The following is a 14698-nucleotide window of genomic DNA, read 5'->3' as shown; positions in this document are numbered from 1 at the left end:
CCACATCCCAGTCCCCTTCTTACTACTGAGCTACATAGTGCTAAATGAGTTCAGTTTGGGGCAAGATGCAAACTCTGATCTTATACATTTGATTGCCATTTATCTGGGTGGGGGAGTGAGGGAAGTTTTGCTCCTCCTCAAGAGCTCCAAAACTGCTCCAAGGCCCTGCTCTAACCTGGCTGGAGCCCTGAATTGAGTCCTGGATTGAGACTGGAACACCTGTTTTGTTGTGGGTCATAGGAACACGCAATGCTGCCAAACCAAGCCAGACCATCCATATGCCTCACTCAGTATTGTCAGGCACAGAGATCCTTTCCAGCCATTCCCATTCATGCTTGGGGACTGAACCTGGGACCTTCTGCGCACAAGGCACCACAGAGCTGGGGTCAAGCAAGTCGTCTAGAAAATGTCTTTTTCTACCTCTGCACTTGCTTAATTCATCAACACATGCTTTGCTAGGCAGGAAAAATGTTAGTGGCATTCCCTTACAGGCTGTTTGCAATGACTTCATCTGTCAGAAGAGTCCTCTGTCCAAATCTTCCAAGTTACTAGAATTCCACAGATTTCTTAAACTGCCATAGATAAATGCAAAGAATGTGTTTGCTCTTTTCATGGGGGCTGGCATCACTAGGCCTTCTTGATGCAAAACAGCTACAGCTGCCGCTGTGGGACATTTTAAGCATGGCAGACTTTCCTGTAAATTTAGTCTGTCTGAGAAGGGTGTCTGCCAGCATCTGCCAGAAAGAGGATTTTAGGAAAAGCTAAACTTGATCAGTCAGACTCAGTGAAAGTCAGCCAGACTCAGTCAGACCCACAGGTCCAGGCCCTCTCTGAAGAACACCAGGCCCCCTAATTAGGGGGGCTCTGCCCCCCAAAATTAGAAATTCTGCTTCCGCTCCCCAAACCTCCAGATCAGTCCAGCTCTTAATATTCATTCATTTATTAATTCAAAACAAAACCAGGGAGGTAGACAAACTATATTCCAAATGTTTGAAACTGTCATTCCTTTGCAATTCCAGCAGCAAACTTGTTGGATAAGCCATTCTTAAGACACCCTGAATCTGTTTCGTCCTTATCCTGGAGATGCCAGAAACAGACTCTGCAGATGAAGGTCACAGCTGGTTCCCATACATTGCCATCTTGGGGAAATTCAAGTTCAAATACTTGCACATAATTGCAGCAACTAACTAGGAAGGCAAAACCAACCCAGGCAAACTGCCCAAAGTGGGTCAAAGACATCTTGGCTTTAGTGGTTTCAGATCAACAAACAAATGTCACCCGAAGATATACAGCTTTCTACCAGACGCGGACTGGGGGCACTTGCACTGGCAAAGCCAAAAATGCATTCAGACTGGTAAGTGGTCTCTCTCTCTCTCTCTCTCTCTCTCTCTGCAACAGGGAAGCAATCTTACAGTGCAAACAACTCCAAGTTTACTCAGAAATAAGTCTCACTATCTTCAATAGGCCTTGTCAGTACAGATAAAACTGTAACAACTTCCAGAGAGGTGGCAGCTAAAACAAGACAGCCTTGTGGCATTTTAAAGATTAACCTATTTATCTTTCAAATACGGCAGCCCACTTCATCAAGTGCTTCATCAATAGGCTGTTCAGTTACAGTTCTGTTCAAGGCTTTGTTTATGCCATGATTTTAGAGGGAAATGCATCTTGTGGCAGACAGTGAGTGCTGAATCCAACGTGCCGCGAGTCCAGATTTCATTTGTTTTTTTCCCCCAAACAAGTTCTTGGCTCTTAAGGCAGGAAATCTCTGCTTGAAAATGTGTGGGCAGGGCCTGCAAAGTTCCTGTTGAAGTTTCAGAAGTTTAGAGACAGCAGCTGGATAACACTCTGGGGGTGGTTTTCATGACCTGACCACTACGAACAGGGTATTAACCCTTTGCAAAAACAACAAGCATGCAGACCAAATTATGCAAAACGAATGGCATTTCTCAGCTTTTCCTGATGCTGAATTCTGATTTTATTTGTTTTTAGTAGGCAGCTATGTTTGTGTCCCTCTTCTTAAGACTCTCACAGATGCACTGGAGACCAGGGCAGATATTCAAGTGAGCAACTTAAAACAAGGGTGTGTTTATCTTCACTTGCTGCAGTGGCACAGCTCTCACAAGACTGTAACACCTCAAGTTTAAACATGCAAACAACAGAATCACACGTATCAGTTCTGGTTGGACTGTATCACTTCAGACTACCAAAGGGAAGGAATCTTAGATATATTTTTAATATTCCCGCCCCAGGAAAAAAAAAAAAATTTCCAAGCACACAAGGAATGAGGACACACAAAAAAAGAGGCAAGATGCAAACTTTCTTCCTGGCAGCCTACTTTTCAGTTGCAGACAGGAAACCAAAAGCTACACCCCATTCAATTCAGTTTGAGCAAAAACTGAGATCATTTAATTCCACAAGAGAACTTTACCAATTTAGACAAGTAAACATTTGACTCGGCTCTGAATTGTGGCGACCTCAAAATAGCAGTCACATGTCTGGTTCTTCCCAGGGCTGGTGTAAGGCCTCCTGGCACCCGAGGCACCACATCAAAGGCCTTCGTCCCTGGACCAGTGCTGTACCAGCTACTGCCTTCACTGCTCTTCCTTCTGCTCCCTGGATTGGAAAAGAAAAATGGAGCACAAGAGGTAGTGTAGTGAAGAAGCGAGTGTGGACTACAGTGTCATATCAACACTAGCGACCACACTCTCCCCTTCCACACTTCTTCTGCTGCATTCCCCTTTTCCTTTTCCAATCCAGGGAGAGGAAGAGAAATGATGGCACTGAGTAGGTGGGCAGGAGTACATTGACAGCAGCAGGTGAACACACCCCCAAGCCACTGCCTGAAGCAACCACCTCAGCTGACCTCGTGAATGGGCCAGCCCTGATTCCTTCCTTCCTTCCTCTCCCTGCAATGCCTATTCAGGTATATGCATCAAGTAAAGTCATTCCATGTCACGTTTCCCTGCCCTTTGATTCCAAGTTGCAAGGCTATTGCCACTGAATGGAGTGGGCTTTTGCCACGCAATGCCATTTTCAGAATGGATTACATGCGAGTACAACCCATCGCAAGCACAAGAAGGGATGCAAAAGAGCACAGGACACACTGAACATCGGCACAACCAAGGAAATAATCTGCTCCTGGAGTGAAAAGATAAAATGCAGACATACCTAGAGAAGTCGGACTCTGAAGCTCAAGCAAGTTTAGGCAAAGCCTCATCTGCTACTGTCTGTACAGCAAACAGAGAAATTGTTTGGGGAGGTTTAGAAGGCTTTGTTCAAGTAAGACACCCAAGTCAGATAGATATTTTGCATGTCATCTGAATCTCCTACATTCCCATTAGCCAACAGTCAGGCATCCACAGTCCATAACTGCCACAGAACTCTGTGGAACCTGGGCAGCCTCCGCAACCCCACCCTCAGATCTGATTGGCTCAAGAATGCAACTATCTCTTGCAGAGCATAAGTCGTTTTAACCTGTAAAATGCTTCCCATACGTCCCACACAAAACACAGTTCCATACAATTTCTATTTTGTATATTACATGCATATCCTCAACAACCTCCAAGGCAGGGGTGCCCAAACCCCGGCCCGGGGGCCACTTGCGGCCCTCGGGGGCTCCCAATCCGGCCCTTGGAGAGCTCTCAGTTTCCAATGAGCCTCTGGCCCTCCAGAGACTTGCTGGAGCCCATGCTGGCCCAACGCAACTTTTCTCAGCATTATGACGACTGTTCAACCTTTCACCTGAGCTGTGGGACAAGGGCTCCCTCCACTGCTTGCTGTTTCATGCCTGTGATGCAGCAGCAGCAGCGAAGGAAAGGCTAGCCTTGCTTTGTGCAAGGCCTTGTATAGGACTTGAGCTAGTGCAAGACCTTCATTCATTCATATAAGTTCCATCTCTAATAAATTCATTTATGTAAATTTATTCAAATTTAAAATTAATTCATTTTTTTCCTGGCCCCCGACTCAGTGTCAGAGAGATGATGTGGCCCTCCTGCCAAAATGTTTGGACACTCCTGCTCCAAGGAGCTCAGCCTTCTCTATGTAGGGGCTGCCCTATTTTACACTCACAATATCCCTGCAAGGTAGGGTAGGCAAAGATGCAGTGACGGATCCAAGGTTATCCAACAGACTTTGAGGCTGGGTGAGGACCCAGTTGAGGTCCACCGCCGTATCTTCTAAGGGAGCATAGCCCCAGGTGCATCAGTTTGGACTGCAGATTGGTTTGTTCTATCTCAGGTCAAAAATTGTACATAACTGACCGAAGACCCTATATTTGTGGCATGCATGGTGCCTCCATATCATGTGTCCTGCACTTTCATGCCCTACGTTGTATAAATATATCTAATTATATCAGTGTGCATGTGTGTGTATAGAACATGTGTATTCTAGAACTGTTTGGCTTTGCAGGCCAAAGGAAACAAAGAAGAGTGAATAGCCACAGGAAGAAAAGCAAACAACAGCCTGAGATTACAGAGTTTAGTTTAGTTATTTTCTTTTATCGTGGGTTTAAGTAGTTTGAAGAGAAAGCACTAGTGTAAATATAGGTGTTATCTCCCACTCACATCACTTTTGGCCTAGATTCCCTAATTCCTTAAAATGCACAGCTTGTGTTCTTTTTAAACACATCTCACTGCATACAGAACAAGGTTAACATACTCCAACAAACACACAAACTGCTTTCCAGTATTTAAAACAGCTCTATGGGCCAGGCTGAGAGAGGGGGAGAAGACCGCTACCACAATCACACGCACACTTGCCAGTGCAATGTTAACTGCCATCAACAATGTTTGAAGATCTAATGGAACCATTTCACTGCACCACAATATTGCTCATGGCTATCTAAAGTCATTTTTGAAGTGTGGAACAAATCCATTGTGCAGACACCATCTTTAGAAGCTTTAGAGAGTGTGATTTCTTTAAAGCCAGTGTTTCTCAACCAGTACATAAGAACATAAGAACAGCCCCACTGGATCAGGCCATAGGCCCATCTAGTCCAGCTTCCTGTATCTCACAGCGGCCCACCAAATGCCCCAGGGAGTACACCAGATAACAAGAGACCTCATCCTGGTGCCCTCCCCTGCATCTGGCATTCTGACATAACCCATTTCTAAAATCAGGAGGTTGCGCATACACATCATGGCTTGTACCCCATAATGGATTTTTCCTCCAGAAACTTGTCCAATCCCCTTTTAAAGGCGTCTAGGCTAGACGCCAGCACCACATCCTGTGGCAAGGAGTTCCACAGACCGACCACGCGCTGAGTAAAGAAATATTTTCTTTTGTCTGTCCTAACCCGCCCAACACTCAATTTTAGTGGATGTCCCCTGGTTCTGGTATTATGTGAGAGTGTAAAGAGCATCTCCCTATCCACTCTGTCCATTCCCTGCATAATTTTGTATGTCTAAATCATGTCCCCCCTCAAGCGTTTCTTTTCTAGGCTGAAGAGGCCCAAACGCCGTAGCCTTTCCTCATAAGGAAGGTGCCCCAGCCCCGTAATCATCTTAGTCGCTCTCTTTTGCACCTTTTCCATTTCCACTATATCCTTTTTGAGATGTGGCGACCAGAATTGGACACAATACTCCAGGTGTGGCCTTACCATCGATTTGTACAACGGCATTATAATACTAGCCGTTTTGTTCTCAATACCTTTTCTAATGATCCCAAGCATAGAATTGGCCTTCTTCACTGCCACCGCACATTGGGTCGACACTTTCATCGACCTGTCCACCACCACCCCAAGATCTCTCTCCTGATCTGTCACAGACAGCTCAGAACCCATCAGCCTATATCTAAAGTTTTGATTTTTTGCCCCAATGTGCATGACTTTACACTTACTGACATTGAAGCGCATCTGCCATTTTGCTGCCCATTCTGCCAGTCTGGAGAGATCCTTCTGGAGCTCCTCACAATCACTTCTGGTCTTTACCACTCGGAAAAGTTTGGTGTCGTCTGCAAACTTAGCCACTTCACTGCTCAACCCTGTCTCCAGGTCATTTATGAAGAGGTTGAAAAGCACCGGTCCCAGGACAGATCCTTGGGGCACACCGCTTTTCACCTCTCTCCATTGTGAAAATTGCCCATTGACACCCACTCTCTGCTTCCTGGCCTCCAACCAGTTCTCAATCCACGAGAGGACCTGTCCTCTAATTCCCTGACTGTGGAGTTTTTTCAGTAGCCTTTGGTGAGGGACAGTAGTACTTGCACCACCAGCAGTACTTGAGGTGGCATCCAGTGGTACTCACAGACCCCCCCCCCCAGACCCTTGCCACCTTGCAGAAAGACCAGCGATGCAACACGACAAGCAGCAACAGAACATTTGGCAGGCAGAATTCCAGCGCACGCTTTTCATGTGCTTGAAAAAGCCGTCCTGTCTGCTACTATGTATATTCTTTGAACAATGATAGTAAATGGGATTTACTCCTGGGTAAGTGTCGGTAGGATTGCAGCCTAGGATTGTTCAAAATTTTCCTGCTTGATGATGTCACTTCTGGGTCCTGACAGATTTTCATTCTAAAAAGTGGATCCCGGTGCTAAATGTGTGAGAACCACCACTCTAGGGCAGGGGTGTCCAAACATTTTGGCAGGAGGGCCACATCATCTCTCTGACACTGTGTCAAAAAAAGAATTAATTTACATTTAAAATTTGAATAAATTTACATAAATGAATATATTAGAGATGGCATGTATATGAATGAATGTCTTGCAGTAGCTCAAGGCCTCTAAAAAGCCTTGCACAAAGCAAGGCTGGCCTTTCCTTCGCTGCCACTGCTGCATCACAGACATGAAACAGCAAGTAGTGGAGGTAGCCCTTATCCCACAGCTCATGTGAGAGGTTGAACAGTCACCCTCACACTGAGAGCAGTTGCATTGGGCCAGCACGGGCTCCAGCAAGTCTCCAGAGGGCCAGAGTCTCATTGGAGACTGGGGGCTCCCTGAGGGCTGGATTGGGAGTCCCCAAGTGGCCCCCCCAGCTGGGGTTTGGGCATCCCTGCTCTAGGGCAGGGGTGTCCAAAGTTTTTGGAAGGAGGGCCACATCAGCTCTCTGACACTGTGTTGGGGGCCGGGGGAAAAAAGAATTAATTTACATTTAAAATTTGAATAAATTTACATAAGTTTACATAAATGAATATATTAAAGACAAACTTATATGAATGAATGAAGGTCTTGCAAATAGCTCAAGGCCTATAAAAGGCCTTGCAAAAAGCAAGGCTGGCCTTTCCTTTGCTGTCGCTACTGCATCACAGACGTGAAACAGCAAGAAGTGGAGGGAGTCCTCATCCCACAGCTCATGTGAGAGGTCAAACAATCGCCCTCACGCTGCAAGCAGTTGTGTCGGGCCAGTGCAGGCTCCAAGAAATCTCCGGAGGGCCAGAGTCTCATTGGAGACTGGGGGCTTCCTGAGGGCCGCATTGAGAGGCCTCGAAGGCCGCATTGAGAGGCCTCGAGGGCCGGGGTTTGGGCACCCCTGCTCTAGGGCAATGGTTCTCAAACTTTTTGAAGTTTTACTACCAAGGTAAGTCATCATGGGGAAGGGGACGAGGGCAGCAATGCAATCCCCAGGATCATGTCGCTAAGGAGGGGTGAGGGGGGAGTGTTTTTACTTCTGGAGGGCTTACGCAAGTAGCAAAGGGTGCAGAAGCCCTACGCAACCTTCCACAAGGCTCCCCAGAGCTTAGAATGCTCAAAAAAAGTGAGTGCAAACCATTTCCAGTTTGTGAATACAACCAGGAGGTGGTTTGTGCTCACTTTTTTTTAACATTCTGAGCCTTGGGGGGGCCTGCAGAGGGCTGCAAAAGGTTCCCCTCACCTCCTGCTGCTTGTGCAAGTCCTCTGTAAGTAAAACCACCCCCTCTTTGCCCCCCTTAGCAACATAATCCTGGGGATCATGTTGCTGCCTTTCCCCTTCTCCCTCCCTTAAATGGATGGGGGAAGCTTACACAAGCTGGTGGGTCACAACCTACCAGTTTGAGTACCACTGCAATAGAAGGGTTTCCTACTACAGGCAGGGACTTGGACTAGATGACCTTGTGGGTCCCAATCCTATGAACCTATGGCAAGCAGGAGAGGGGGAGGTGGCAGTCATGTGCTGCTGGATAAGATGGAGAGACATTTTGCATACCTCATCAGGCACCAGGGATGGCCCTAACCTTGGCCTAGAATTTTGGAAATCTGATTCGTTAGACACTGCTGGTTAGACAGACCAATTGTCTGACTCAATAGGAGGTAGCTTCTTCATTGTTGTTGTTCAGTTGTTAAGTCATGTCTCTTCGTGACCCCATGGACCACAGCGCACCAGGTTCCCCAGAGTTTGTCCAAACTTCTTCATGCATTCCCATTAATCTCAACACACAGTTTCTAGTATTGAAAGGTGAAATCCTCAGCCTGGGAAAAGAGTAGCAAACTAACCAACGTAGCCACCATGAAGAAGAGCTCAGAAATCTCACCCAGACAGGGGAAAAGGACATTGAGATTTGCTTCTGACATCAGCTTGTGAAACACAGCAAGGGGCTGACATGACTCCTTGGGGCTTCCCCCAAGCCACAACAATAGCCACTCACTAGACTGCTGTGACAATGGGCAATGCACTTCCCTTGGGCAATGCACTTCAATGGTGCTTTCATGGAAACACAGCGCCATGCAGGGATGCAGCACATCACCACTGAAGGTAGTTGTCCCTGCCACATTTCAGGCCTTCAACTGAATGAGAACCCTAAACAACTCAAGGCAGAGTCTGTTGAAACAAGGCCTTACCTGCCCACCTAAAACCAGGCAATGCGAGGACTAGCTTGGGCTCCCAAGGGAAGGAATCCCAATGCTGGGGGCCACCACCAAAAAAACCCTGCCCCACAACCCTTCCAACTGTACCTCAGCTGGTGACAGGATGCAGAGCAGGGTCTCAGGTGATGAACACAATGTAGGGGCAGGCTGATGTGGCAGGAGAAAACCCTTTGAGTGAACAGGTCCCAAGCCACATCCACCACATGCAACACCACACTCCAGGCTGTCTGGCAATCCTCCCAGCAGCTGAACGGAGATGTTAAGAAGCACCAAAGACAAAATGGAACTTTGCTGGACTCCACAACTTAGCTCCCATGGGATACAGCAGCAGTCTCCTAGAACTACTTTTTCGGCACTGACCCAGACTACCCGGCATCATTGTCCCTGAGGCCTGTCCAGGCAGTCCCAAAGGATTTGATCATCTATAGCAGGGCTGCTAGAACCCAGGCCTGAGGGCCAGATCCGGGTTTCGGATGGATCTGTCCGCACAGTGAGCGGCCCTGTTTGTTCATGTGGCTTCTCCGCTGGGTAGATCTGGCCTCCGGGATGCTCTGGGCAGTCACGTCTGCCCAGACATCCTCTTGCACAGCCTTCTGGGATGTGACTGCTCAGAGTGTCCTGGAGGCCAGATCTACACAGCAGAGGAGCTGTGAGAAGGAAAAGCTGCAGTCTGGAAGGGGACCGTGTTTTCAACTGACAGCAGTTGCAACTTTGGGTGCTACTGATCTATAAGACAGGCCCTACTGAGAGATTTGGCCCCAAATCCTAGCCAACTTTCCAGCACAGACACAGCTGTGCCAATGGAGCATGTGCTGCATCCTACAATTGGATGGCACTCACAGAGCCTCCTCAAAGTAAGGGAATGTTTGTTCCCTTACCTTAGAGCTGCACTGCCTCTACCTTGGTGCTGGAAAGTTGGTTAGGTTTGTGCCGTCAGGAGAATAAGTCAAATCCCTCTATCCAATGTCAAGAAAATGAAATCAACCAGGCCATGGAAAAAAGTTCCTCTCCTGAACTTCCACTGCCACACAGCCACCCCTGAGCAGAAAATCTGCCTCACTCAAGAAATACTGAAGCTTTTTTACATGCATACACAATCACAATTTGAAAGAGAAGTAATTTGCCCCATGCAGAAGAAGTGCCCCCAAGGCAGACAAACAAACAAAGCCAGCAGAAGCTTTGGTAACTAGACAGATTTTTCAATGCAGTAGTCAGAGGGGTGTGTGGCTGAGAGAGTATCCTAGGGCTACACCACCCTCTGTCTGCATCTAAAAGGAACAGCAGGCCATTGTTCCCACTTGGACACTGAGAGAAGCTCCCTGTTCATCCAAAGTTCAACTGAAATGGCGCAGGAAGCAAAGGCGGCTCTGGAGAAACTAGACTATTTCCAAGAGACACAAAAAGGAACGACTTAGATCTAGAAAGAGAGAGCTCTCGACCTCCGTCTGCCCATCAAACACATACAAGCACTTCTCAGATTTAGAACTTCTCAAAGTGCTTCTACATAGCAAGATCCTTATTTTTTTTTTTTTAAACTTGTCAGGAAGCGCTCTTAACTCTGCAAATATGTTCAATGTTCATTTTGAGGATCAATGCAATGCTGTATGGAAAGCTAAGCATAGGGGATGGCAGGAGTAGAGAGCAGGAACTTGCTACGTAAGTTGGAGGCTCAATTCAGTTCAATGTTGGAGGCTCCTTGCAACAAAATCCAAGTGCCAGCTGCCTCAATTTGGGAATTCTCTCCAGTCGGAGTGCCCCAAAGTGCATGGCAACACCCCACATTCTTGGCCAAAAGACTTTGATCCCAGGGAGCCTCTTTACCCATCCAACCCCCTCTCCTCCTTGTTCCCCCCTTCTCCGTTTCCGGCTCTTTTCTCCCCAGTTCTCCCTGCTCCCTTGAAACCGAGGTGTCCAGCTACCAAACCACCTGCAACCCTCATTCACTGGGTCCTCTCCCTACCATTCTTCTTTCTCTCTCAAACTTGCTTGTGAAGTACCATATTATTGTAACTGTATGTATTATTATGGATTATAATAATTAAGAAGACTATACAAGTGCTGTCTCGGCATCAGCGGGGGGGTTCCATTCTTGGAACCCCTGTGGATGCCAAAAACTGTGCTAAATAAAAGCAATAAAAAATTAAAATTCAGGGTGATGAGAGGAGGTCCCTGCCTCAGCACAAACTCACACAGAGCTGTTTTCAGACCTGGAGACCTCCTAATTGCCACTTTGCCAAGCTACATTTATTTTTACTTTTAATTTAAAGGGTCCTTCTCATCTGTGGCAGCATTAAGTCAAATCCACAGGTGGTGTAACCAATGATGAAAGGGTGGACCTGTACTGCTTTTCGACAAGTGTGGTTCACAAAGTGGTTGACATAATAAAATATTGCCCCTCCAAGTCATTACAGTTGAAATAAAGCTGAAATCACATCATTACAACTCAGAGCAAGCTAGGCAGGGCCTCAATCTCTATATCCCTCCTATTTCCCTCTCCTCCCTTTGAATACCCCTAATATCCGGCTGCAGAAGCCTAAGAAATGCAACTAAGTTCTCCAGATGTCAACTGAGCTCATCAGATTGGGGGCCCAAGCCTATCCAACCTTCCAGCACTGATGCAGCCATGCCAACACGTATGGGCTGCATTCTACAGTGGGGCGGGGGGGCAGTTGTGGACACCTCTTCAAGATAAGGGAATACTTTTTCCCTTACATCAGGGCTGTGTCAGTACTGGAAAGTTGGATAGGCTTTGACCCTGAAACAGACCGTCCCGGCCAGTGGTCCTTCTATTTTCCTGTGCCAGCAGATGCACCAAATGCATCCTTTCTCCATTCAACAAGATCTGGCTTATGGCGACTCATGCTCTGGTGACATCAGAATTGGACTACTGGAGCCCCACTCTGTGTGGAGGTGCCTGTACAGAGAGCCTGGAAGTCAAAATTAGAACATGACCCAGAGTACCACCAACATCAACAGCCACCAAGAGAGGTGGGCACCTCAGATGTTGGACTATGGATGCCAATAAAAGAACACCAGAAGCAGAAGGGAAGATGGATACAATCTATGAGCCAATCCAGTATAACCATCAGGAAGTTCTCCTGTGCCAGGGAAGCAGAGCCTGGCACCCCACTGCTTCCATCCTCATTGGCTTGATTGGTATATGGAAAATGAAATCACAGGCAGCAGAGGCATCTCCAGCATCAGATGAAGTCTACTTCTGGATACCAGTTGCCAGGAAAGTTGTGTTTGGTTGACTAACGTGAGATGCATCCAAAAGGGCTCCTCTTACAGGCTGGCATTTGCCACACAAAGAGCCGCGAAACAGACCGCAACTCAGAAGTGGTCCTTCCCTCCACCACAGAAGCACCAATCTGTGGCGTATCCTGTATCTGGTGTAAATTTGTATCTTGCCCTTTCTCCAACACAAAGCTCAAAGGTGAAGTTGTTGCAAGAGCACAACAGCCTCATGAGGCGAGTTGGAGCACAAGAATGCCAAGGGCCCCGATTCCTAGGCATGGGATACACATTGGCTTGCTGATCTTGGTTTGGACTGTTAACTCCTCTGGGAACCCCAAGTACACCACCTTGTGCTCCAAGATGAAAGGAAGGTGGGGTATTAATAGAATAAATATATCCTCTGCAACTCTGCACATGCTCAGTCTCTTCTATTATTTCATACTTTCCTGGCATTCACCCCAGATTCCAAGGCTGGCTCAAGCACTGACCTACACATGGACTACACTGGCAGCTGCCCTCTCTTGCCAGACCCTCGGTCTGTCTAGCTCAGGGCACAATCCTAACCAGGTCTACTCAGAAGCAAGCCCTACTTTGTTCAATGGGGCTTACTCTCAGGAACGTGTGGTTAGGATTGCAGCCTTTGTATAGTTGGCACAGACTGTCTAAAGCAGAAGTGTCAAACTTATTTCATACAGAGGGTCGAAGTTAGCATTCATTGAGTCTGCTGAGTGCCGGAAGTGACATCATTAAGCAGAGGAAGGACAGAAATAAGCACTTTATTCTCACCTAGAAACTTGTTAGCTGCAAATGACAGAAGAGAAAATGTGTAAATCTTGTTCATATTTCCAAGATAAGGGAGCGCAATTATCATGCTGGGAGAGTCCAATTATAATGGGGGCCAGATCAATTGCTTCTGGGGCTGCATTTGGCCCCTGGACCTTATGCTTTACACACCCCTGGTCTAGGGCAGTGGTTCCCAAACTGTGAGTCGTGACTCCCCAGGGAGCTATGGAAACCAGCCAACCAGGAAAGCCACAGAATCTTTGTGAAAAACCCATGGCCCTATACAATGTATAGGACTGTAGCCCTAATGGGAAGCTGCGGCCCAAGACTCAGGAGGTCAAGGGAACCACCAGCTGTAAAAGTCTGGGAACTGGGGGTCTAGGGCAGTGGAAGCCCGCAGACCACTGAAGCAAACATTGGAATTGTCATGGACCCTCTATCCCTATCACACCAAAAATTGCAATTCAATTTGGTAGCCTGTGGGGAGTGCTTGGCAAGACACTGGAAATGCCAGCTGTGGGGGGTTCATTCTCCACCCTCTCTGGGGGTCCATGAGAAAGCATCTCGCAGAGTGAGTGCTCCTCCACAGACTACCAGAAAGGGTGGAGAAAGGACCTTCTGGAAGTTGGCACTTCAGCAAGTGCTGGACCACCAGAGAGGGTGAAGAACAGACAAGGTACAGCCACAGAGCTCACTTGGTGAGACAAGGTGATCATCTCCCCCCCCCCCCTTGCAGACCACTTCTCAGGGTCTCACAACCACCTGCGGTCCCCGGACCACAGGCTGGGAACCACTGGTCTAGGGGGTTTCAGACAGGAACGGACACATCCAAGCACACCTGGAGATGCTACCAGGTATTCAAATGTGGGCCTTTCCCGCACAAAGCAGGTGCTCCACCACTGAACTCCAGCCCTGCAGCCCTCACCCCAGTCTGCCTTCTGCCAGGGGCGCCTTTGGACCTCTGCACGTGCTCAGAGACGCTCCTCCCCCTCCTCCCCCCATTGTTCCCCAGCTACAGACGTCCAAAGTAGGTCGCGGCAGGGCTTGCAGCTGCCACGTGGCTGCCCTTTCGCTCAGGTCACTCTGCACATGCCCAGAGACCCCCTCTGGCCACAGCCTCTCGTGCCGCGCCCGGCACCCCGGGCTCCAACTGGACCAGTGGCGTAGCTAGGGGGGGCGCAGCGCTCAGCCTGGCAGAGGCGTGCAGGCGGCCCCTCCCCCTCGGAGGCATTGCGGGCGGGGGAGCCAAACGGAGGCACGCCCCCTGCCCGGCTTCGCACCCCCGGCACTCACCGTCGGAGCTGGCGGAGTCCCAGGGGTCCCGCGGCGCCGCCCCCGCCCCGCCGGGCTCGCTGTAGTCCACCCAGCTGAGCCCCTCGAGGTTGTCGTAGTCCGGCCGGTGCTGGTCCTGCACGGGCACCACCGTGAAGTGCGGCATCTCTTCCCCGGCGGGGCGGCCGGCGCCGCTGCTGCTGCTGCCGCCCGACGGAGCGAGCGGGCCAGGCTGGCATTCCAGCCGCCTTCGGTCACTTCCTCCCAGGAACCGCCCGCGCCGCGACTCCACCCTCTCCCTCCAGGCCCGCGGGGAGCAGAAGCCGCGGGGAGGGCGCGGCAGCGGGCCGGATCCCCCCCATCGGGGCGGTGGCGTAGCCAGAGGGGGTGCAAAGCACACAGCTGGCAGGCAGCCTCCCTCCTTCCTGCTCCCCCCGACTGGAATGGCTCCGAGGGGGAGGACCCCCTCGCACGAGGCGGGGAGGCTCCCTGCAAAACTTAATGCTTTGCACTCCCTCTAGCTACGCACTGATCGGTGGGGAAGGGGCACTTCCCAGGCAGAGGCGCGCACACACGCCCCCCTGGAAGCCCCCCCCCCCCACTGAGCCCCTCTCTACAGCTTTCACAG

General features: G+C 49.2%; 1 protein-coding gene across 1 annotated transcript in view; it reads right to left on the bottom strand.

The window, feature by feature from the left end:
* Positions 1–14450, bottom strand: part of SLC12A4 (solute carrier family 12 member 4) — a 72967-nt gene extending 58517 nt beyond the window's left edge. Inside the window, exon 1 of the mRNA XM_066637884.1 lies at positions 14092–14450. Coding sequence (XP_066493981.1) covers positions 14092–14236 — 145 coding nt within the window. The 5' untranslated portion in view covers positions 14237–14450. The remainder of the gene's footprint in view (positions 1–14091) is intronic.
* Between the last annotated feature and the right edge of the window lie 248 nt (positions 14451–14698).

The sequence above is a fragment of the Tiliqua scincoides genome, chromosome 9, assembly GCF_035046505.1.
Source record: "Tiliqua scincoides isolate rTilSci1 chromosome 9, rTilSci1.hap2, whole genome shotgun sequence".
Classification (NCBI taxonomy): Eukaryota; Metazoa; Chordata; class Lepidosauria; order Squamata; family Scincidae; genus Tiliqua; species Tiliqua scincoides.
This window is presented reverse-complemented; position numbering and strand designations above follow the sequence as displayed.